General features: G+C 33.9%; 1 protein-coding gene across 2 annotated transcripts in view; it reads left to right on the top strand.

Annotated features, from left to right (window-relative positions):
* The window catches only part of DMD (dystrophin), a 1921557-nt gene that overhangs the window by 1163501 nt on the left and 730847 nt on the right, over positions 1-27209 (top strand). For both annotated transcript variants that reach the window (XM_044670154.1, XM_044670155.1), the window contains exon 49: positions 15543-15775. In XM_044670154.1, the coding sequence (XP_044526089.1) occupies positions 15543-15775 (233 nt within the window). The remainder of the gene's footprint in view (positions 1-15542; positions 15776-27209) is intronic.

Below are 27209 nucleotides of genomic sequence, written 5' to 3'. Positions count from 1 at the left end.
AATTTGCCTAGAGTACAAAAGGGGTTAAGTGACTTGCCAATTGCCAGAGAGTCAGTATATAAAAAAGCCAGTACTTGAACTCAGCTGTTCCTCGCTGTGTAACCAGTTTTCCATCTAGTAGTCAGTATCGCCTATTATAATCATTATCATTATCATCATTACCATTATTAACACTACTGCTACAATAAAAAATATAATCTGCTAAGGCATATGCAATAATTTACAAATATGCTGTCACTTAATTCTCAAACAATTCAGCAAGATCATAAGTGTATCATTATTAGGTAGCTAGGTGGCTCAGTGGATAGAGAGCTAGATATGAGAGTTCAAATCCTGACACATGCACTTAATAGTTGTCTGAGCCTGGGAAAGTCACTTAACTTCACTTTGCCTCAGTTTCCTCAACTATAAAATGGTGTTAATAATACCTCAAAATAGTTACATTTCAAGGTCGTTTTCAGCATTGAATGAGAGAGAATTTTTAAAGTACTTCACACAGTTATTGGTCCATAGAAGATTCTATATCATGGCTTGTTCTCTTCCCTCTCATCCCCCATTTTAATCCCCCATTACCATTTATAGATGAGGAAACTCACCCTAAGAGGTTAAGTGACTTATGTCATATGGCTAGTAAATGACAAAGCCAATATGCTAGTATATGATGTGCCTTAAAAGATAAACTATGAAAGAAAAGAATAAATACTTTGGGGCATCCAGGTGGCATAGTGGATAGCATCAGGAGGACTTGGGTTCAAATATGGCCTCAGATGTTTCCTAACTGTGTAACCCTGGGCAAATCATTTAACCATATTTGCCTAGCCCTTGCCTTTCTACATTAGAGTTGTAAGAAAGAAAGGAAGGATTGTTTAAACACACACACACACACACACACAAACATATATATGCATATATATGTACCACCTAGGATCATTACCATGTAGACATAACAGATTTCTCCATCAATATGTTATAGATGCCAGACACACTAGTATTATTTTTAATTTACTCTTTGCACTTATAATAAATAATTTATACAGATAGCTATAATATTCTCCTTCTTTAGTTAGTTAACTAACATTTCTTAATTAAGCACCCACTATATGCCAGAAATTATAATTACATTTGTTTCTTTGTTGTACAGTATTTGGTTAGTTACTGTATTTCTAGTTATGATATTTTTCTTTAGAACCTAAAATAAATTCACTGAATCTGAGGCAGTGATTTTCACCATTTCAGAATCTAAATTTGACATAGCTGTAGCTCATAATATGTTTATTGATCCAGAATTTAAAAAACCAAATTCAATCTACTACGGTTGCTTAGAACTGAGAGTTGTGTTTAAATTTCCAAACATGTTAGTAAGATAAAGTTCAGAGTTTGACTGCCTAGGTTTTTCAAGCTCTTTGTATTATATGTTCAAGATATGTTCAGATTATGTTTAAGAAATGAGTTACACTGTCAGTAAATTGAGACTCATGTATCACCAAAAAACCCAGAATTGCTTCTAAAGATCCTTAGACAATACTCATGCCATCAATCCTCTGCATATTTTCTTTATCCCACTAGTAGAATATCAATGGTATATTGATCTGTATGCTTGTAACACTATTAAATTTGTCCTTTTTAGTAAGACTTTCAGTATAGTATGATTGGAAAATTTGTCATTTTACTTCTATACATTAGTAACAGATGGTATCATGGGAATTATGTGTATATAGAGTACAAACACAAATGACATTCTAGCTTTTCTACTCCATGAAACATGCCCAACTTAGTTTAGGGATAGACATTAGTCAGTATTGAAAGTGGCAAGAATAAAAGTCACTTCTTCACCACACTGAAATAGCCCACTAATTCTTGATTTTTGCAAAATAAAGTAAAAGTCACTTAGATATTTCCTCTGTTTCAGCCAAAGGAGGAGGGGTGATGGGGAAGGGATCCTTTGCTAAATGAAATAATCATAAGGACATCATATGCTCTCCAGGATAATCTGTCTCTCAAAAAGAAACCACTATGGAACATAACCAATAAATAGTCAGTCATTTATCCTTTGCTTGAAGACCTGTGGTAAGAAGGAAAAATTACTGTCTCCTGAGGGAGCTTATTATAATATAATATAGTTCCAATTATAAGGAAGTTTTATTTTGTTGTTGTCGCAATTTTTTCCCTTCATCGGGCTTAAATTTGGTCCTTTATCTTCCATCCATTGCTTCAGGTTTCTCCCTATGACCAAGCAGAGCAAGTTGAATGCCTTCTCTACATGGCAGCTATCAAAATACTTGCAGAAAACTGTCAGGCAGCAACATTCCCAGCTCTCTCCCCGCCTCCTCAATCTTCCCAAGTCTTCTGAATTTGGCTTCTAGGGCAAACTCAATTCAATTATCCTCACTTTAACACATTGAGGGATCTGTAATTTATTTCTTGTAACTCCTACTTCCAAGATGCCAATCACAACCTATCCATTCCCTCTCATCTTTTGTGAATTTTGTCTGTGTCTTATCACAAATTTAACACATTTCTTCTAGATCTCTTGACACTGCATGAATATCTGCACAACATAGAGGCTGATGTATGTTATATCTGCAACTTTAATTCCTCTGAAATTATGGTACTCCTTGCCTTATAGCTGCATAGCAACTAGGTCCTTTATTTAAATGAGAAACTTAGAGGATCATTAAAAAGCATGGTTTCCCAAATGTAATCTAATCTATTCTCCTATTTATTTGTGAGCCCAGATGATCAACCATCTTCAATCTCTGGCCAAGATGAATACTGATGGATATTTACTCTATGGACTTTTCATTGAGCTAAAAGTGATAATATGAACTCTAAGCACAAGCCTACCTGTATATGACTAGTTTGGCCACAAGCTGATGAACTTTTGGACCATAGCACCCACTGAATGCTGTCTACTAAGGCAAAGAGAAGTTGCATTTCAAGGAGTTTCTAGGTTCATAAATCCTCAGAAAATTAAAAATTACCTCAATAACAATTCTTAAAGAAATAAAAATAATCAAACAAAGCATAGAATAAATCTCCAAATAAAATCTTAAAACTATTTACTTGGCCACTTTGAATAGCTTCTTAAACTTTTTAATTACTGTTCATCCTTTTCTCCTCAAGGAATTTTTGCATCCTTGAATATGCACTGGCGCATTCAAATGATCTTAAAAAGGGATTTTATCCTACACAATGCTTTTCCTATCTGACTGGATAGCTTCCTTGTTCAAACAACTTAGGTATATTCCTGTTGGCCTGGTAACCAGTGGAAGAGTACAGGAGTGAGAGTTAGGAAAGACCTGATTTCAAATCTTACCTCTATTATCTGTTGTGTGACCTTGGACAGATCACTCTCAGTCTCAGTTTCCCCATCTGTAAAATGACATTTTTAGCACTTTACTCATAGGGCTTTTGTGAGGATCAAATAAGATAATTTTATTATGTAAAACAATTTGTAAACCTTAAACCTCTTTGAATTAGCTATTATTCCTTTGAGAACAAAAAATTAATTACTCTGTTTAGCTTTTAAAGCTTATTATATCTAGCCTCAGGCTGTCTTTACCAATCTTGCCAAAATCCTTTTAGGTATTAATTCCCCCTTCTGAATTTAGCAACCCAGCCAAACTGGCCTGTTCACTATGTTTCACACAAACCACTCCATCTCCCATCTCTCCCTTGCACTACCTGTGCCCTCTGCCTACAATGCACTACCTCCTTAACTATACATCAACCAGTCCCTCTTGTCATTTAAATAAATTCAGGCTTCAAAAATGAAAAAAAAAATATCACCACCACCCCAATAACAATTCAAATGTTGTCCAAACTCTCAGGGGAGGTTTCCCAATGAGATGCTCAAATTATGACATTTACACTTTTATTGTTAATTTCCTATCCATTTTAAAACACTAAATAGAAGAGTAAAAAGAAACTGGAGTTATTTATAAATTAAAAATAACACATTTACCCAGAAATGGGAAAGGGAAATGGACGGAAGGATACTGATGATTTTCTTGAATAAAATTTTAAAATAAATTTTAAAAGGTACAATTCAAGCATCACCTTCTTTATGAGGCTTTCCCCAAGTCCCCTAATTTCTAGTGCTTTCTCTTCCAAACTACCTTTCACCTAAACTACTTGGCATATATTTGTTTTTAATTACTTTATATTTATGGTGTTTCTTTATGTATACATATTGTCTCCTCCATTAGAACATGAATTCTTTATTTGTAGAAATTGTTTGATTAATTTTCTTTAAGTCTTCTTTGACTAGCACAGTGCCTGGCAAGTAGTAGGTTCTTGATAAATATTTGTTGATTAATTAACAAGCTTATTTCTGTGTTTCAACCACTAGTTTTAGTTAGCTTTTGTATGTCTTCATAAAGGATATGACATTCTAAATGACTCTGTCTACTATCTCTCACTCTCTTCCCCCTGGCCAATGCTGTGTTGTTAATCCTCCCTCTGACCAATAGGCAATATGTGAAAATGGAAATTAAATTTATTTAAAACCAATTTGTAAGATTCATTTAGTCCTTGCCATATGTCAACAATATGCAAGTTGTCTATATACCTAAGCAAAAGGAAACACTAACGATTAAATACAAGGTTATGCAAGTATTAGGTAAAATATAGGATAAGTACAGAGCAAATAGAAAATTCTTAAGTTGTCCACAAACCAGGGAGTGCTGTTTAATGTTTAGCAATTGGCTTGCACATGTTCACGACACACCATTAAATTTAATCTGCATTAATATTTTCTCTATCACTTTAAGTCCAACCAATCAGCAAAACAAAAAACCAAGCACTGATTTATCTATTCCGTGGTGTAAATACTAACACTAAAAATTTAAGTCTCCTCACCACAGCTGGTATGAACTGACTCCAGCACATCCCTATCACAACCAAAGGAATTAGGAGAGACAGATGGAAAGGAAGTTATGAAAGTTATATATCAAAAAAGGAAGGGATCAAGGGATATTGACTACCACTCCTCAAATTAATGAGTGAAGTATTTATATTCATTTGAAAGTCATACTAAGTTTGACATAATCCTTAGTTTTAAAGTTGGTCTTTGGGGAAGGAGAACATTGCTGGGTATAATTGAATCTAATTTATATGCATGTGATTAACTCAAGACATGGGAAGAGAGGACCATTTTCTCTGAAAGACATGCTATAAGAATGATTGGTTATTAGTATGATTTGGCAAGGCCTGTATTCTGGAAGTCAAAGTCAAATAAACTTAAGAATGCTATGAAATTAAATAATTAGGAGCATGTGAAGCTAAATATTTATTATAGTGCATATTAAAAAATCAGAGAGTGAATCATAGAATATTAAATCCAGAAGAGGCCATATTATAATTATCCCTTACCAGCACAACCGAAAAGGGAGGAGACATCTCAAAATTGAGGACCTATGGAGAACTACAGCTCCTGTTGACCTTGAGGCACAGATTCATAGCAGCTGCTTCCCTTTAGGCATTCTCAGAGCAGCTGCTCCAAACCTTTTCTTCTTTCCTTAAGCCTCCCACACACTTTCTTCCCCCACCTTCTCTGCTGATGACCTTGCCTCACAATACACTGAAAAAATTGTGGCCATTTACCAATTACTCCCTTTTTTCTCATCCTTGTCAAATGATGCCCCCCCTTCACTATCTTCTCATCAACTCCCATCTTCTTTAATGAGGTGGTCTTCTGCTTATCAAGGCCAACCCTTCCTCATATATAGTTGATTTCATCCTCCCCTCTTTTCCAGCAGTTTGTCCCTTCCATCATCTTCATTAGTCCATAAATCATTCAGCTTTCTCTATCTGCTGAAGAAGAAAGAAACAAGCAAACAACAAAAATTAAGCTCATACAATGTGCTAGACACTGTGCTAAATGTTTTAACAACAGTACCTCGTTTGATTCTCACCTCAACTCTGGAAGGTAGGTGCTATTATTATTCCCATTTTATATTTGAAGAATCTGAGGCAGACAGAAGATAAATGACTTTCCCAAAGTTATGCAGCTAATAAGTGTATGAGATCACATGTAACCTCAGTTCATTGTGACTCCAGGTCTAATATCTTATCTCTTCTGTCCCTTGTCCATCTAGTTGCTTCATAAACTCCTTCATGCTCCCTACAACCACATATCCTCCATGCAAAAACACACAAAATATTTTTAAACCTCACTGGATCCTATCTTGACACCCAGAATTCATCACATCTCTCCTAGGTTTTTCAGCTAAATTATTTGAAAAAAAAGAATACATTTGATATCTTTATTTCCTCAGTCTCCTTTCTAAACCCTATGTAATCTGTCTTCTGATCTCATCATCTAAATGTAACGCCTCTTTCCAAATTTACCAATGATCTCTGTTCATTGCCAAATCAAATGGATTTTGCTCAAAGATTATTTTTCCTTTCTCTTCCCAGTATCTGACACCATTGGACCATGTTCTCCTGGGCGCTCTTTCCTTTCTGGGTTTTTGTCACTTCTCTTTCTTAGTTTTCTCCTTCTTGTCTGACCTCTCCTCCATCTCTTTAACTGGTTCTTTGTCCTTATTATGCTCACTATGGTGTTTGCCTCCTTCAATGTGGGTATTTGTCCTCCTTCACCTTCTACTTCTCTTATCTTTTCTCTCTATAAGATCACATGTGTTCAGTTAACATCTTAGTGCAGATGTTTCTCCAATTCATTTAACTAAACCAAGTCACTCATTTGCAGTGCCCAGTCTTACATCAATTGCCTTTTGAATTGGATGTCCCATAGTCATCTCAAATTTCATATATTCAAATCAATTTATTTTCTTATTTTCCATACCATCTAATTTTCTGATCTTCCTATCACTATTGAATTTTTGAGCCTCTAAGGATTGCAGATTCTCTTATCCTGATGCCTGTTTTTTTCATTTTCATATATCTGATCAGTTTTCAAAATTTTCTCTCTATAACTATCCCATGTATCCCGTTTTTCCACTCTTGCAATCAGTACCTAGTTCACATTTCCATGACCTCTGGACTAGATGCAAAAGCCTTCTAATTGTTCTACCTACTTCCTCTCTCCACATTTTGGTCCATCCTCTTCTCAGCTGCCAAAATAATTTTCAAAAAAAATTCCAAAGTAATTAGGAGACAGCTAAATGGGTCAATAGATAGAACTCTGGGTTTGGAGACATTTGTGAGTTCAAATCTGGCCTCAGACACTATCTGTATGACTCTGGGCAAATCACTTAACCTCTGTTTGCCTAATCTACTAGAGAAAGAAATGGCAAAGTTATCTAGTATTGTTGGGGGGGTTGAGATGAACCCATGGGGTTCAGGAAGGATACCTTTTGCAAGGATGCAAGACTCCTGAAACTTAGCTTAAAAATAAAAAGAGAAATTTATTAATTTAGAAGGTAATGTTGAATCTGGCCAGGAGGATAGCATAGGTGGAAGACTGCCTCCTAGGGGAATAGCATGGATGGGAAAGCTGTTATCCCTGCTGGCATGATTTCTGAGGTCTTTATACTCTTTACAACAGTGGAGACATGACTTTGTGCCACACTGAAGACATGACTCTAGAATGGTATGCACTGAGGCATGGGCACGGGGGAGGTTTGCCTGAAGACATAAGGGGTGACCCTCATAGTTTAGGGGACATAACAGGTAGATGTCTTAGATACAACCTGATGATATCAAGGCATCACCTAGAGGTATATCTCTCTGTCCATCTTGAATCTAAAGGATGATCCAAGGAAGATAATTCTCTCAGGGTCTTATAGGAGTTATCCGATGTTTTGGGTTAGGAGTCACAAGGATAGAAGGGAGCAAAGGAATTTCCCTGCTTATAGCTTGCTTGAAATACTTCTATAGTTTTGGAGGCACAATGCCCATGCCAGTATCTCTGCCAAGGAAACCTCATCTAGGTTGAACAAGACTGAACAACAAGATCTGATTCTGTCTTATACACATACGCATAAAAACATAAGTAGCTACCTATTAACTTCCAGGATTAAATAAAAATTTCTTTGATAGGCATTTAAATCTCTTCACAATCTGGCCCCTTTCTCTCAGCAGTCTTTTTATATTTTCATCCCTTCCCCATATTCTGTGATTCAGTGATATTGGTGATTCCTGTCCCAATATACTTCATCACCTGTCTTCATGCCTTTACACTAGTTTTTCATAGTGCCTGTTTCCCATTTTCATAATGCCATTCTCCTTCCCAACACTGGAGTTTTAGAAGTTGTGGTATCTTTTAAATATAAGCTCAAATTCCACTGGCTTCAGAAAGTCTTTTGGGTCCTCCCAGCTGATAGTACCATCATGTTACTATGTTACCTTTCATCTACTCCAAATGTATTTTGTATTATCTGATTTATATATGTTGTAGTCACCATTAGAATAGAATTAACATTTTCTTTTTTTTAAAAAAATCCTCAGTTTTTAGCATAGTTTTAACATATGTAGTAAATATTTAATAGAGATGGAGTCTGGAGGATCTAGGTTCAAATTTGGCCTCAGATGCTTCCTAAAAGTGTGAACCCAGGCATGTCACATAACCCTGATTGCCTAGCCCTTGCTGCAATTCTGTCTTAGAATTAATATTAGGGCAGAAGGCAAGATTATATATACATATATATACCCATATATATATATATAGTTTTAATTTAATTTCATGTTAATTAATTAATATATAATGTATATAATATTACAAGTTATATATGTATGTATATAAACATGTTTGTTAATTGATGGGTTGCTGATTCCTTGTTCTTAGCTGTTTGTTGGGGAGGTGAGAGTCGATGTAGGAGTGGTGACTAAAGAAATAAGTGTTATAATCACCACCTCTGTACAGATCTCCATGAAGCCCTGCTCCAGGGAAGAGGCATCAGGCTAGCATTTGAGTATGACACAATATAGGCACGAAAGGGAAAGTATCCAGAGTTCCCAGCTGCCTCCACTACATCAGAGTCATGATCATGCTCTCATTTCGCTTCTAAGCAATCTGTAATTTCGTAACAATGGAAGAATAGGTAGTATTGGTGGGTGAATTTCCAAGATCAAAGCAATAATATCAACAATGTGAATTGCTTATTCCATCATAAAAGTGCTGACTGATAGCAGCTGTTGCCAAAGCAGAGCCAGAGAAAATATCCAAACATTCTGACTCCTTATTATCCTTAGCTACACTGTTTCCATGCCTTAGTAATAAAAAGGGCAAAAGAAATTGTTTAGTCCAATGCTTTCTTTTTACAGAGGAGGAAACTAAGGCTAAATAAAGCCTTATAAATAAGGTCAACTGACTTGACTAAAGTCATGTAGCTATTTAGTGGAAAAGTTGAATCTAGAATTCAAATCTTTTAAATCCTAGGGTAGAACTTTTTCCTTTTGTCAAGAAATTTGATTACCAAATTATTCTAAGCTCATGGAACACTACCATCTACCAGTTTAACTCCATTTGGGTAAGGCTGCAAAGGAAAATGTCATGTCGGAGGCAAGAAAACAGTATTGTATATAGTCAATACTCCATATCTTAAGCCTGTCTCTTCTTATATCTCAGAGTTCATTTATATAGAAATATTCAACCCATTTGATAATCAAAGTTTGAAAATGGTGAAATTTAACTTAAAATCAAACAATGATTTTTAAGATATTTAAAAGTACACAAAATGTCTTTTGCTAAGAGCACTTTTCTAACATTGGAATACAAATAGCTTAAAATATCTTGAATCAGTGACCCTGGGCAGTCAAAAAGACATTGCTGTCTTCTTAAATTAAGAAGCTGTTTGTAGGAAAGCAATATTAAAAATTACTTTATAGATTTCCCTTATGTAGTCTCTTCTGTGAGTATATGATTCTATTACTCTACAACTTAGGAAAGTAGACATTTTTAAAATACATGAAAAAAAGGATAAATGAATCCTTTGCTTTTATGTAGCAAAGCCAGGAGAAGAATACATGTTTCTTTCCTCTCAGCAAATAAGCTTATAAATCAGAAAAAAACCTAGATGAGGAAACTTAACAGAATGCAAGGTATGTTCAGGTTTTACAAAATGAGTTACTAATGACTTTCAAGTTCTACTGTAAGTGAAGATGTTTGTCTGATAAATCATTTTTGTGCACAATTGTATTTTCTATAAACTAGAGTAATATTTTGTGAACTGTTTTTGAAAAAGAAAAATACTCTTATAATCTTAATTCCTTTCAATTAACTAAAGCAAAATCTAAGATAGTAAATTGCAATTATACCTTAGTCCCTATTACCCCAGTTTTTCATATTACCATTTTAGTTTGTTAGTCACTCCATGTGATTTTTATCTTGATTTTGTTTCTTTAGCTGGAAAAAGAAATCAAAGTCCTTGATACTCATTTATTTTCATTTTAAAATGGCAGAGTAACAAAGTATTGCTTTGTACTATAACCATGGTTGGTGACTTCACTTTCATCAGTACAGATTACAAATCCAGGCAACAATCATAATTTTTAAGACTAATGATAAAATTTGTTTATTACATCTTTAAAATGTGACAAAAAAAGAAAAGAAACTAGTCTGTTATTTCAGGTGAAGTTACTCAAAAATGTCCTCTGAGAAAATGTTGTGCACACAATTATTTAAACAAGACACATTCAGTATAGTACTTCTAAAGTTAGTGTTCCGATGATTCTGATGATAAATATCTATATCTAGAACTAGATATAAGGATCTGTAGAAACATTTGTACAACCCAGTGGAATTACTTGTCGGAATGGGAGGGAAGAGGAAAGAAAATGAATCATATAAACATGGAAAAATATTTTTTAAAAATAAATTAATTTTTAAAAGGACCTGTAGAGAAGAATATATGGGTGTGTCCACAGAGAGGAAAATATGAGATTTATAATACAGGTGTGTACATTTATATATACACACAAATACTCCCTCTGCTCATTGAAGTGGGTATCACCTCCAACAGTGCATATCACAGTTTGTCTGCCCATACTATCCATGTCCTTCAATAATTTCACCACATAGGGTCCTGCATGTCACTTTTCTTGAATTCTTTTGACATCATAATCAGTCAATAAACATTTATTGCCTACTAATATGAAACTTTACAGGTACCAACACTCTAAGCATGGGGCATACAAAGAAATGCAAAATACAGTCTCTGTTTTCAAGGAGTCACAATGTAATAGAGTTGTCAATTATACCTTGTTTTTATTATGTAACTAGTTCATCTTCTTGTTTTTTCCAGTTATACATTTCTTTGATGAAATACAAGCACTCATACTTCATATTAGACAAACCAGTTTAGGCCACTTCACTTTACTATCATCTAGTCCTGATTACCTTGTAAACATAAATGAGTCTGATCAAACACCTTACTTAAATCCAAATACACTGTGCTACCTTCCCATTCTTTACTGGTCCACAAACTTTTTTTTTTTAACAGGAAAGAAAACTCATGTGACATGAATTGTTCTTTTCTTTTCAAAGTCTATGCTAATTCTTAGAGACCATTGCTTTCTTTTCATGATGCTCACAAACACTATGTTTAATCATTCATTTTAGAATTTGGCTAGGCATTGATGTTGTTTTATTGTTTTGCTAATTTTAAAAAATTTCAGACAATTTTGTCTATCTCCAGGCCCCTTAAGACACTTATTTTTTCTTGTGGATTATCTTCTATTTCTCTTAATTTCCATGAGATTCTAATAATTCCAGGTTCAGCTATGAAAATCTTTCCATCTCCAGGAATTTAATTTATCTAAATTTGGAGATGTAAATTCATTTAAAGTAACTATGTGCTCTCTTACTGTTTGTGAAAAAATTCTCAATATAAATTACAAATTTATTCTATCCTGTCTGGTTGAAATATCATTCTTCATTATGGAAGGAGAGTAAAATTTGTGGTTTTTATTTCAATATTTTATAAGCTTTGTATCATTTTTGGTTTTATCCTTCAAATCAACTAGTAAGTACTTCTTGGAAATACAAGTAGAAAGAAAGACAGTGGAAAGACAGCCCCTGTCCTCAAGAAGCTTACATTCTAAGGCTGGAAAATAATGCATTAGAGTAAGCTGCAAAGTGGGGGTGGGGGAAAAAAAGTCCAGAAGATAAGGAGTTCAACAGTGTCGCTTGGCAAGGAAGGAATACATAGCTGACCTAGGTATCCTCCTTTTAAAAAATAATTGATTTATTTGTTGGTTACATTATTATTCCCAGTTATCTGCCTCCCTACTATCTTCCTACACTAATTTGTTTATGACATTCTCTGTATCCTCTTTAAAATGGTTGTACTGGGAAGAGCTAGACAATCAGAGAAACAGTCCAAGGATGAAATATGTATATTCATAGCATTAACAGGATATTAGTGTGCCTGTCATTCCACAGAGCTTCCAAAAACTGTAATTTTCCTTTTTTGTTATCTTGGGAATATTCCTTTCCTTCACTGTGGCCCAAAGTTCATGTGCTACCTACTCAAGATTTAAAGGACCTGAAGTTTTATCCTAAATTTCTTCTATCAAACATTTTGAGTTCCAGTATAAAACACCAGTGGTCAGTTTGAGAAAGGTGGTTTTGCCAAATCTTAACTAATTCTAGTTCTCATCTCAGATACATGTAGAAGGATAGCATATCTCCCCACAACAAATCTTCATATACTACTTTTTATAATCCTCATTAAAAAATCACAAATCATTTGATGGTGATAACAATAACACAAAACTAAGAGTTGGGAGGCCTAGGTTCAGGGCTTTGCTAGAACCACTTTGAATAGGTTCATGAGAGTCAATTATTAAATTTTCATTTCAAGTATTTCTACCTCATATATCAACATCACTATATACCAATATATCATTGTCTTACTGATTATCTAGACTTAGGAAAGTGGAGGGGAAAGGGTAATAATGTAGATTAAGCATAAAAGTGTTTAATTGTCTACCCAGTAAGAGAACTAGCTGATGATTAAAAATTTACTAGCAAACCACTGCCTAGTTCCTACTTCTTGCTAGCTGTATATAATTTTAGCAAAACAATTACTCCCTTTGGTTAAGCTTCTTTGCCTATGAAACGAAGGAATTGTAATTGAAGATCTCTACTTCTTTCAGTATTGAAAATTCTTTAATTCTGTGCTTCATCAACCACTGAACATTACTTTGTCTCCTCGTGGATAATGAGAATCTGCAAACTTGGTACCTGGGAATCCTTTTTATTTTGTGAAACATAAGATGTTACTTTTTCTTCCAAAGATCCATATTCTCTTTCAAATTCTTTCCTTTAAAGAAGGAACCTTATACTTGTTCCAAGACTCAGTCACAGAGTCACACTTCGGGGTTTACTAAAGATTTGAAAAGACACAACTGACAAAAAATACCCTTTGTAAAAATATTCAGACCCACAAGGTATCCAAGAATTTGGATGGGTTGGGTTTAGGAGAAGTACAACTTAATTTCTCTATAATTGATTTCCTTTGTATTTCTATGTATTTTATGCATTTGAACATGTGGCTAATTGGTTTCACCAGTCTGCCAACTGGGATCTATCACACACACACACCCACACACCATTAGAATATAAAGAATAGTTGTTTTTTGTTGTTGTTGTTGTTTTTTTATTAAATCCACCCCCCTTCTTTTCAGCTAGAAGATCAGATGATATTTATAATGCTATAATTGATGGCACCTCAGGCAGGGAGATAAATGGAGAATATATCCTCAGGTTATTGGGTTTCCTTCAATTCCACACCTTTTTATTTTTATCTCAAGTTTAACTGTGGTCTATGGTGGCTCTACTATGAAAAGAAATTCACTTCTGTCCACTAGGCTTCTGTTCCTTCAGATGAGTTACTAGCAAAATTATTTTTATATAGGTTTTGTGTTCTTATTAAACTAAATATTTTAGGAATTAGCACTAATTTGTTCCAGTAATTGTCCAATTACCAGGTTTCCTGTCCCAAACCTAAGACATGAATAAAACAGTAACAACTCTGAGAACAAAGAAGAGTATTTTTTACTCATTTATGCCTCTGTGAAGTACTATATTTGCATAAAAGATATTGTTTTGCTTCTCCAGTGTTAAAATTAGAACAGGGTAAATGTGCCTTTGTCCCAAAGACACAAAATTTAGAGGAAATTTACAGCATTAGAACTCTTTCCAAATGTAGAAAAACCAAAATTTAGGGCCTAGTTGCCAAGAATAATTGAAATACAGTGCCTAGAAGTTCTTTCTCTCTTTTTAAAGTCTTCACATAGCTTCCCTTGGGTTCCAGTGTCTTTACTGGGCTGATTGCCTAACTGACTTCTCAAGAGCTCTCCATAGTTCCATTCCCAGCTACTAGTTAGTCCTTTCTTGAGTCCATAGAGAGTTCTCTTCTCTGCTTCCAGGGATCTCATTCCTCAAAATTACTTCCTTCAACTCTTTCCAACTAATGAACACTCAAACTATTAGATTTTCTCTCCTTCTTGAAAAGTCATTCCTGAAGCCATGGTCAATTAAAAGAGAGGAAAGGGAAAGAAATCCCTTTTCCTCCCTATAAATGTCTCATACAGTCAAAGATATAAATATCTCTTATACATGTAACTCTTTCAGATTTCCTAGGGTTTAGCTTTAAGAGGTAAGGGGGAGAAGTACTTTTAGATAGTTTTTTACCCTTCTCTCTGATATAATCAGAAATGTATTTATACGTTGTGAAGAGATTTCCTATGTTTAGCACATTGTTGCTGTATTACTTCTGCAAAATTAAAGGGTTAGACTCCATGACCTCCTAGGTACCTTCCAACTCTGACTCCAGGATTTTATGAACATCTCCTTCATGTGTCCACATTTCTTTGTTCAAATCTATTTACTATGATACTTAACTGTCAGCCAGCTTTGGTCATACAATTCAAAATAGTAAAGTAATGCTTATTAGATATTTGTTTTTACTTACTGGTCATAAAAACAGTTTTTCATGTCCCAACAATAATGGACTTTGTTAGTTCTTGTTCACAAAGATTAATGATACCCATTTTTCCCCTACTGCTAGCCATTTTTTATTACTAGTTTAAGTGGGAAAAAATGTGATAAACTGTTCTCAATACAAATAATACTGCTAACATTAAGCAGTTTTTGTTGACCCATGGGTCTGTTGGGGTTTGACCTCTGATTATAATTTACTCCTTACTAAAGGTAATGATAGGGCAAAAACTATATATTATCTTTATTTTTCCCCTTCACTTTTTTTTTGAAAGTTTTAGATAAACTTCATTCTTTTTGTTCTGATTATTTTTGCTTATCTGATAAATTTCTTACTCCATATTATTGTTTCTGAAAAGAAACTATTTAGAATATTTTTTTCTGATTTGCTAGGCAAAATCATTTTGAAAATTGAACTCTCAAATGTGTGTAAAGGAAAAATGAAATTTGTGTATTGTCCTACTATGTTTGTTTTGGAATACATACATATTTGTTTTGGAAACATACAAATAATAGCCTGACTTCAATACTTAGTATTTTATTAAAATAAATATGTTCTTAAAATAACTGGTTTAATTCTAGCTCTATGTTCCTTACATTCTCCTTTTTTTTTCCTCCTCAAAAAATGTTTTAGCTCCTGGTCAAACTGTTACTGTGGTTACGCAAACTCTGGTTACTAAGGAAACTACCATCTCCAAACTAGAAATGCCATCTTCCTTGCTGTTGGAGGTACCAGCCTTAGCTGACTTCAACAAGGCGTGGACAGAACTCACTGACTGGCTTTCCTTGCTTGATCGTGTGATAAAAACTCAGAGGGTGATGGTGGGTGATCTTGAAGACATCAATGACATGATCATCAAACAGAAGGTATGAAGAATAAAATATAAGAAGCTGATGCAAATTTGTTTTTGTTTTTTTTCTTCAAGTTAGTGATGGGGGCAGAACAGGTCACTATTGTGGATTATCTGCAGTCGGTTTTTAGTCAGCTTTTCCCTGTCAACTATCTCTTTTAGTTCCTCCCCAGACAGTTCAACTCATCACTCTCTTTCTAGCCAGTGTTTGTGTACTCAGGAAAAAAAAAAATCTAATATTAGCTGGAGCAATGCAAAATTAGGAAGGCGTATGTCCAACAGAAGGGAAATAGCATTTCTAAGCACATTTAGCTTGATAGAGTTCAGTAAAATAAATTGGGGGGGGAGGCTTTCTGCCTATATGATGGCAAATGGCCCATTTGAAGTTTTTGCTTTTTAAATGTTGTTTTGGCATTATATACTTATCATGAATTCCCAAACCAGATATAAACAATCTAGGGCTTACCCACCAGTTTGGTTTATCGTTGATACTTTTTTCTTTTCATTGCTAAGGATAATTGAGAGTTGGATATAAATGTAAAAGAGGGAAATTACTTGAATTGTAACTTATTTGAATTACTCTAGATTCAAAGATTTAAATTTATATAGCAGTAATGTCCTCCCAAAAAGAGATTCATAAACATTGTATTTCTTAGACTCATAGAACTGGTTTTTTTCAGAATTACTGTTGAAAAGAAATGTAAGAAAATGATGATAGTGTGCATTCACATATTTAAAATGAATCTGCAATATATATTTTATAATCTTGGGTGTTTAGGTAGAATATATCCGAAAGTCTTAAATGTTGTCATCATCCTACCCATAAAGATCTTGAGCCCAAGAAAGAAGAAAGCAAAAAAGTTGTATTAAAACATTCCACTGTTGCTGAACTATTTTCTGAAAATAAAAGGTGCAAAATATATAGAAATGGCATTTAAAAAGTTGAAAACAATAGTCAGTAGTAATTATGTAAGGGTCAAAGTGATTTGATAGTATGCATACTTTAATTAGATTCCAAATAAAAGATTATATTTTTATGTAACCATTTGAGTATTCATAAAGTGATTTTTAGCACTATCATGATTTTTTTCTGGTGTAAATAAGCTGTTACCCAAGTAATGGAGCAATACTAACTTTAATTTTCTGTCAAAACTCATATGCTAACAGTTGAGGGAGAGAGTAGTATATCACTTCATTCACATAATTCTTTTTAATAATATTATTTAAAGTATTATTTTATAAATATTCAAATTTATAATAGTTTAGATTATCCTAGGAATTTTACATATATTTTCATTCATGCATATCATTATTTCTAGGATAAACATAATTTATTATATTTATTAATAAATATTGTTATATTACATTTATTGTTTATTACAATCATATGTTTATTACTCACTAAACATTAAGCATCTACTATGTGGCAGGCACTATACAAGCCACTGAGGTTGGAAAGAATAAAATGAAATTGTCTTTGATCTCATCAAGCTTATATTCTAGTAGGAGTTAACAACCTATATACAAATGAGGCACTATATAGACTAATTCAAAATGAGGTTTGGGAGGACTCCTTCTGATAGGGTTTGAGCTAAGCTTTGAAGAAGTTGAGGAATTCTGAAAGATGGAGATTAGGTGAAGCAAAAGTGGAGGAGGAAAGCTCTTGTAAAATTTTGGAGAAAAGAGGTGGAATATTATGTATGAGAACTAATGAATAGGCTACTTGGGCTGAAATGAAGAGTGTGTGATATATATATAATTATATGTATAATATATAATATATAATTATATGTATAATAACTCTTGAAAAATTAGGATAGTGTTAGATCATGAAGGGTTTTAAATTCCCAAAAAGAGTTTATATTTCCTCTGGACATTTTTGAGGGTAAAAAAAACTTAATTGTATATGTTCTTTAGGATTTCTTGGCATCTATGTGGAAGATAAATTTGACATGGGAAATATTTCAGTTATTAAACAAATCAACAGGCTAATTATTATAATTCAGGTGAGAAGTAATGATGACCTGGACTAGGATGATTGTATGAGTAGAAAAATGTGAAGGTAAAACCAGCAACTATGTGGAATAATGGAAAGAGTGCTGGATTCAGAGTTGGAAGGTTGAGTTCAAATCCTGATTTAGCTGCTAACTACTTATGTGATACTGGACAAATCACTTCAGTTCTTTGGGTTTAAGTTCTTCATCAAATGAGAAATTTAGACTAGACAACCTCCAAGGTCCTTCCAAAGCTGAACCTTTGATCCTTTGTTCAGATTTGAAGGTTAGGAAGAAGAAAGAATCACGAATGATTCCAGATTATAAACCTAGTTGACAGAAAGCTGGTAATTCCTTCCGCAACAACAGGGAAATTAGGAAATGAGATGAGTTTGGGGGAGAAGATAATGGATTCTGCTGTGGATATGCTGAGTGTGATTAGTCTACTCTACATCTATTTAGAAATGTCCAATGGGAAATTAGTGGTGCAGGACTGGAGATCACAAGGGAAACTAGAACTGAATATATAAACTGAAAGCATCTCCTTAGAGATGGCAGTTGAACTTATGGGAGTTTAACTTGCCAGAGAAACAGAATGGCAAACAGAAAAAAAGGCAGCTATAGAGAAAGACAGTCATATTTAAGGAGTGGTCAGTGAACAGTGTCAGGAAGACTTGAGTCCAAAAACAACCTTAGTTACTTACTAGCTCTGTGGCTTTGGGAAGGTCATTTAACTTCTGTTTGCTTTTTCCTCTGTAAAATGGGCATAATAATAGCACCTTGCTTCCAGAGGTGTTGTGAGGATCCAGTAAAGTCATGTTTGTAAAGCAGTTAGCACAGTGCCTGGCACAAAGTAAGTACTAAATAAATGTTGTTATTTTTAAGAGGAAGCCAGGTGACTCAGTGGATAGAGCACTGGGCTTGGAGTCAAGACAAGAATTCAAAACTAGCCTCATACACTTACTACCTGTGTAACTTTGGGCAAGTCACTCAACCTCTTCCTTAATCCATTGGAGAAGGAAATGACAAACTACCACAGAGTCCTTGCCAAGAAAAACCTATTGACAGTTATTGGTGTGCTACAGTTCAAAGGGTCATGAAGTCAGACACAACTGAAGGACTAACATCATTACTGTTGTTATTATTATCATCATCATAAGCCAACACAGGAAGCTGAGGAGAAGTCAGATAGAAAGAAAAGCAAGAGAGAGCACATGACAAAATCTCAGAGAGGAAAAAAATATCTGAGAAAAGATAGTGGTCCACGTCAGATTTTGCAAACAGGTCAAGAAGTATAAGAAATGTTTTAAAACAAAAAAAGGGCTATTGGATTTGGCAAAAAAAAAAAAAAAAAAAAAAAAAAGATCATTGATACTTTAGAGATTGTGGTTCTAATTTAGTGATAATATCAGAAATCAGATTTCTACACTTTCAGGAGTGAGTGAAAGCAAATCTGTTATAAAATATGAAGACATAATTGTAATAAGTGATAAAAATAGAAGATAAAAAATTCTACCTTATGACATGTATTCTTCCTAAAAGAGTTGCTCAATAACAAAGCAGGTAATACACATTTTTTGAAAATTATGTAATTTACTATATAGGGAGTATAAATAGATATTTTTTTCTCAGTTATATGTCTGTTTCCCTCCATTAATAAAGATTTTCAAAAATGTCTCTGCTGAGGACAGCTAGGTTTCTTAGTGGATTGAGAGCAAGGTCTAGAGATGTGAGGTCTTGGTTTCAAATCTGGTCTCAGACACATCTTAGCTGGGTGAACCTGGGAAAATGACTTAGCCCCATTGCCTAGCCCTTAGCTTTCTTCTACTTTGAAAACTGCACAGCATTGATTCAAAGACAGAAGGTAAAGGTTTTAAAAGGGGGGGAAGTGTCTCTCCTTTGCTTTTATCATTGAAATTTTAAAAGCTGACCCTGAGAGTATTAAACAACCAAGACTAGTTCTATGTATATACCACCTAGGTAGCTGAGTAGAACAATGAACCTGAAGTGAAAAAAACATGGGTTCAAAAGTGACCTTAAATATTTCCCAACTGGGGACCAGTCATTGACCCCATTTTCCTCATCCATAAAATGGGGATAATGATAGCTTCTACCTTCCAGGATAGGTATGAGGATAAAATGAGACTATGTATAAAGTTCTTTACAAACCTTAAAGTCCAACATAAATATTAGTACTATTATGACCTCTAAATCCTGTGAAGACATCATTTCCTTTTATATATTTTTTTTTAAAATTATTATTCCAGGTGAATTTTCATTCTTTTCCTACTCCTACCTTATCCCCTATTCTCAGTAAGATATTTCAATAGTATGATTAGTAATTGCATCTTGCATTTTTATGATGTTTTAGGTTTTGGAAAGTATGCATTACACCTAATTGATATTCAAAAGAACTTGGGTTTTATATTTATTTTATAAATGATGCACAGCAAGTTCTCTATGCTGAGAAACACAGAGGCAAGGCAATATTCCAGTGCTCTTTACACCATGCTGCTGCTTCCTTAGAGACATCAAAGCTATAATGATTTATCAATTATTTTAGTGATTAACATGAAATCCAAAATTTCCCTTTTTTCTTTTTAGGTAACAAGAATACTAGCTAGCAAGCACTTATACAAGCTTACTTATATAACCCTCACATTCATAATAATATAGCCCTTACACACACATATAAGTATAATGTATGAGTAATACAATGTATTATATATGTGTATGTATTCTATATTTTAACCTACACAATACCTTTATGCATATACTTATATAATACTTATATATTTATTTGAGAGGAATAGTTTCTAAATAAAACTAAAGTTTGAAAATAATAATTATAATAGAATTTCAAGATTTGCAAAGCATTTTCCATATGTTCTGATATGACCTTATAACAATGATGTGAGGAAGATAATTATTATCTCATTTATAATTATAATTAATATTATTATCTTTATTTGGCATAAGAGAAAACTGAGTCACAGAAAGGCTAAGCAATCTGCCAAAGATCACACAACTTGAAGGTATCTGAGACAAATTTGGACTCAAGTCTTCCTAACTCCAAATCCAGTACTCAGTCTCCTGAAACATGAAACTACCTCATAATGAATGAGGTTAATCTAAAATAAAATATTTTATTTCCTTTTGTTTTAGAAAATCAACACCTAAAACATAGACCTTTTCTACAAATATGTAATACAAATATTTCTTTTGTGTGGTAGGTACTTAATTCAATTAACTACTTATTGGTTACAATGAATTGATTGAAATTTAATAAGGAAACATCATTCTTAAGAGAAAGAAGTGTACCATTGTTCCCTGACTTCTCAGATTACATTATTACAGCCTCTACAAAGCAACTGAACCTTAGCCAAATTATCCAGGGGTGTAATCAGTAACTCTGTTCATGAAAAACTTAGTTCTTTTGGTTTGAATGGTTTTCAAGCCACAGGCATCCAATGATTGAAAGACTGACCCCAGAAAGCCCATTTAGGTTGTAAGGACATGACATTTAAATAAATCAACCTTTGTAATCACCCTTGAGTTCTTCATTTCAGAGGATTATATATGCAGCTAAAAGTTTCTTCTTTCTTCAAGCAGAATTCTTATTTTTAGGAAATGGAAAGCTAATACCGTTTTAAATGAGTTATTTTACTCAGTGAATTATATTAAGAACCTAAAGAGGAACTATATTTGAATTATAATTTTTCTCTATGGAAGAGCTCAAGACTTTGAAAAGAAAAAATTAATACCTTTAGGCTTTATATAAGAGAATAGAACACAGGGTGTCATATTTAGAGCAGGCTTCTCCAATATTATCCTCCCCACTCACCTCACTGGTGTAAGCTTTGACTGTGCTCACCAAATACGCATATATGTAACTATAAATTACATGTACTAATGATCATGTACATACAAAGCTTAAGAAAGGAAGTTTTAAAAGTCATATGATATGAAGGACAAATTGAGATATACATTTTCAGACACAGCTAATAAGAGACTTTGTTTTCTTTGACTTCATATTTTTAACAATAGAAGTTTTCTTTTTTTTATGGGACTGGAAAAATATAGATGGGAGAGGAGGATGAATGATAGGGATGCCAAAATATTGATTAAAAGAAGGTCCTTGTAACATTTTTTAAGTACAGAAAAGTTTGGGAGATTAACAGGGCAGCTTCTAAACCCAAATTAAGTTTATTTTATTCTTTTAAAAATATGGTCCTCTCTGTATTATGTATTTGGGAATGATTATATTTGTCGATGGATAGTCGATTTATTTTAAAAAGTTAAGTAAAGTAAAAGGGGGAATTACGTAAAGATGGAATAATAATTCGTCCTGGAATGAACAGTGAGCTACTGGACTTTGTTGGGTGGAAGAATAATATGATAAGATCTCTGGGGGAAAATCAGTTTGGCAGCTTTGTGGAGAATGGATTGGAAAAGAAAAAGTTTTGAGGGGAGAGAAACTACTTGAAGATTTTTGCAATTGTCCAGGTGAGAGGGAATCAAGACCTACCTGTAAATAAAAGGGATAGATGTTAGAGACATTATGGAGGTAGAAATGATAAGATTTGGCGATTAGATGGAATGAGGGAAAGTGTGAAGTTTAGGATACTATTGGGATTATAAACCTGGATGACTGGAGGAATAGTGGTGCCCTCAATTGTATTAGGACAGTTTGGAGGAAGAGGCATGTGTTTAGAGGCAAAGATAATGTAATAAGTTCTGTGATAAAGATTATAACCATTCACACTAACTCATATAGTGGAATTCTCTATTCCCCACAAAAGGAAAATAAAGTAGTGGCTCTAAGCTTTGATTACTGCTCTCAACACAAAACTAGACCTCCAAGGGGATCATCTACAGCCACATGTGATCTTTTCTAGAAGATCTAGGGAACAGCATGTAGATATATACCTGGACAAAGCAATTTTCCCAGTGGCTGTTGCCCAAGATGCAGAGACTAAGTCATGTAGGAGAGGATTCTGAACATAGGTGTAATTGAACAAGTGTAGATGTGATTGTGTTAGTGTCTTACCTATCTCATTGGGGGGGAGAGCCCAGTTTTTCCTCCTCTAATTAATAAATCATATACTCTTTGTTCAACCTACAGTCCAGACTTTGTAGAATACAGTTCTAGAATGAATGGGTTTTCCTTATCTCTATCAAATGAAAATCTTTGCATTCCTTCTGAATTCTAGAGTAATGTAGACTTAAATAGAGATAGGTTTCTTCTTTAAAAGAAAAATGCCTTAAATTTACAACTAAATATTTGTGATATTAATACATTTTATTGTGTTTTGAACAAAAAGAAAATCATTATAAATTTAAATGTTACTTATATGTTAAAAATAAAACTTCATTAGAAGTCAATAAAGGGGGGCAGCTAGATTCCTCAGTGGATTAAGAGCCAGGCCCAGAGATGGGAGGTTAAGGGTTCAAATTTTGCCTCAGACACTTCCTAGCTGTGTGACCCAGGGCAAGTCACTTAACCTTCATGGCTTAGCCTTTACCACTTTCTTGCCTTAGAACAAATACATAGTATTTATTCTAAGACAGAAAGTAAGGGTTAAAAAAAAGAAGTAAATAAAGCTCCTTAGCAATTTTTCTTCTGATTTAAGCACTTTTGGAATAAAATAAGAGAATATTTGCCTCAAAAATATGTTTCATCTCATCCTGCAGTTACTAAAAATAAAATAATAAAGATTTGTTCTGTGAGTTTTTATTTTGTTTTCTTTAAGCTGCATGGCATCTGGTAGCTTTTGCTTAATAAATTAATAGTCATTGTATCAAATTTGGTGCCAGGTGTTCTGTATAGTCCAATTTAATTGATATTTGCACACGTGAATCAGATCATTGAAATTGTGTCTAACTTGCCCTTTCCCCTAATTTGAGTACCTATATATATTTTTTGCCCTCCAGGCACCAGGGCTGATAGGTAAAATGATCTGTAAATCTTCCCTCTCCTTCCTTCCACCCATGTCATTACTAAAGTATTATATCTCTCCTATTCCATCCCTCTTATGTAATTATGATACAACCCCTCTACGCCCTTATCTCTTCTTGCCTAGGCTATTATAATTTTTTTCCTAAGCTGTCTTTCTCTTCAGTCCTAATTCTTCCCTAATTCATCCTTCATGGCCTTAGAGATTCCGAATAACACCCTTAATCTATTACTCTGTATATGTTAGCTCTCTATTGCACAGTGGCTTTCCATTTTTCTATTGGATAAGACATTAACACTTGATTTTTCCATTTAAGGCCCTTCACAATCTGGCTCCAACCTCCTTTTCCTGCTTTATCTTTTTCATAGATTCTTTATTCTAACCAAAGTGTTACATTCTTCCTGTCCCTTATTTTGTCATAGGATCTTATCTCAAGATTTGGAAGGGATCCTAGAAGTCATTTGCCCAACCCTTTATTTTAGATAAGTACATTTCAACCCAGAGAAATTGTGACTATCTTAAAGGCAAAAAGATATTAAACGGTAGAGCTGAGTTTTGAACTCTGATCCAGGGACTTCATATTAAATTCCTTTTCTCCTTTTCTTGCTTTTTTCCCTTTCTTTTACTCTTGTTTCTTCTAGTCTCCATGCCTAGAATGAATGAGCTATCCTCTCCCTACCATGTCTCTCTAGTGAAATTCCTTAAATCCTTTAGTCTAACTTGGGTATGAATTTATCTAAGAATCTTTCCCTGATTCCTCTATTGAAAATGATCACTTGTTGATGGTTTTCTGTTTTGTTTTTTTAGTACCTTCTTGAGTTCCTATTCATTTTAAAGAAAGAAATAGTCAAATCCATTTCAGCAAATTTAGTAAGTACTTGTCAGTAACTGTGCTAGGTTCTGAGGATTACAAAGACAAAATGAAACACAGACCTTGGCAGAAAGGAGTTTGTATTCTCTTGGGAAGAAACAGTATGTTGTGAATGGGTGAGTACATATGTGATCATTTTAAATTTTTAATTACATTTATTTTTTTAATTATCAGACATTTATTTTCTCTCTTCTACAACCCACCAAAAAATCAAAATAAATGCATATATTGGTCATGTCCAAAATGTGTATCATTTTTTTTCACATTATTCCATCACCACATGCAGCAAGGTGGATAGGGAGAAGTAGCAAGGGAAATGGACTTTGGACTCAGCAAATGAAGATTCTGCAATATAATCAGAGAAATATGAGGAGCAAGAAATGGGAATTTACCAGCTATAATATAGGTTAGTTCATTAAGCTCATTAAGACCCACCTATTTGTGATGTGTGTATGTAATATTAGGGTATCTCTAAGTTCAGGACTTATGCCGTCCAGAACTGGGCAGTGGTGCATGGCAATTGGGGAGTAGAGTGATGTGACAGGTGACAAGAGATATTTAAAAATGTTGATTGAATGGCATGTTTGTTGAGTAAAATTAGTATATATGGTGTTTTTTTTAATGCAATGAAAAGAAATCTAAGGTTGTGTCCACAAAAGGAAGGTACCTTTTGTAAGTTACCTTTAGTTGTCTCTTCTTGTCTATGGATTATTTACGTAAAAAATAGTTTGTTCTTGACTAAGATCTGAACTAATAAAAATTCTTATTATTTCCAATATGTTAATATCATTAATACATTAATATCTAGGCAAAAAAGCTGAAATGTTAGCTTAAAATTGAGAATTCTGAACAACCTAGAAGATTGTCCTCAGTGGTAGATGGAGGATTCAGAACCTGGCAAAATACAGACCAGTTCTTTCGGTACAGAGTTTAAAATAACCAGACTGCTATGATCCTGTGTGAAATGGCATCTTTGGTGCTTACCAGATCCTCTTTTGAGCTTATCTCTCTTAGTACTTTTCTCTGCACCACCATCAAAACCACAGATTTCCTCACTCCTAATAATCCGTGAATGAACATTCCCTGCAGCACCTTATTAGAGCCCAGGTGTTAATCCCCACCTATTCTATGACTTACTATGGTCAGAAATGTCTCTCTGCTACTTAGTGTTGGATGGCAATGGATAGTAATCAGATAAGCTGATCTAGGCTAATATATTAGCTAGTTAATGAAATGTATATCTTTTGTATCTCTCTCTCTCTCTCTCTCTCTCTCTCTCTCTCTCTCTCTCTCTCTCTCTCTCTCTCTCTCTCTCTATTTATACAGAGCTTACCACATAGCAGGTGCTTGATAATTGATTATTGATTGATTTCCATGTTATTTCCCCCTGTAAGAATGTAAACTTTTGTGGAGTAGTCTTTGTTATTGTTGTTTTCATCCTTGTTTTCCTAAAACATAGCAAAATGCCTGACACATAAGAGACCCTTAAATGCTTTTTTTAATGAATGAATTGACTAAAACTTAACCATTCTTTTGATATTTTTCAGTAAGATGAATCTGTGAGCTCATTGATATTGTCCTTCCTCCAGCAGTGCGCATTATCACCCCAGATATGTCTTCTCATGCTTTTTCACTCAAAACATTGTGATTTCTTATATTCTTAAGCATATGAAAAAATATTAGTGTAATAATGTCCTTCCACAACACAGATCAAAGTTCCTATACAGTTTATAAGAGGTCTTTGTTTTTGTGGCCAAAAGAAAAAAAAAATCATTACCCTGAATCTAACCATACAGTAAGCTTCTTTGCATTTAGCTTGGCTGGTGCTCAAGCAACAGAGTTATATAGTCCATTGCCAGGTCCATACTTCCTTTAAAACTCAGTTAAATTTAAACAAATGAATCCATTGGATATAAAGTTTGAAGGGATTTGATATGATTTATCCCAGTTCTCCTTATTTTATGATCTGAAAACTGAAGTCTAGCGATGTTAAATGATTTTGCTTAGTTATATGATCAATGGTCCTTAGAGGCCATCAAATTCAACATTCTTATTTTATGGGTAAGACATAGAAAGCGACTTATCCAGGCTCACACAAGGAGTAAGTAGCATACCTAGAATTTCATTGAGGATCTATGACCTCAAATCTAACATTTATCCCCTGAATGAATCTAAGAAATTCTGTTTATCTCTCAGATTTCACAAATGTGACTTTTATAGATTTAAAGTTAGCCCATTAGAGATGGCATATTTCCTCAGAGGCATTGTATCTGAAAATCAGGTAACTGCTACCAATTTCTACTTGAATATGTTAACATTAACCAACCATCTTTATCTCCCTAGTGTATGGAAAACAGAAATTAAAGAGGATACCACCCATTTGGAACAATCATAATTCTTAATAATAAAATTGTAAAAATAAAGTTCATAGATATCAGTAAATTACCAACATCTATTCAAGCACTTTAAAGCTGGTCATGATTTAGAACCAAATTTAAAATAATGTAAATTCATAGGTACATTTTAATGTTTTCATCACTAAACTTCCAAATTTATCAATCATAGACTGGCATCTATTTTATAGAGAAATAATGTTGCTTTACTTTAATGATTTCAGGTATTAGAAAA

This window comes from Gracilinanus agilis, chromosome 3, assembly GCF_016433145.1.
Source record: "Gracilinanus agilis isolate LMUSP501 chromosome 3, AgileGrace, whole genome shotgun sequence".
Classification (NCBI taxonomy): Eukaryota; Metazoa; Chordata; class Mammalia; order Didelphimorphia; family Didelphidae; genus Gracilinanus; species Gracilinanus agilis.
The sequence above is the reverse complement of the archived record's forward strand: the minus strand, read 5'-3'. Positions and strand labels throughout refer to the sequence as shown.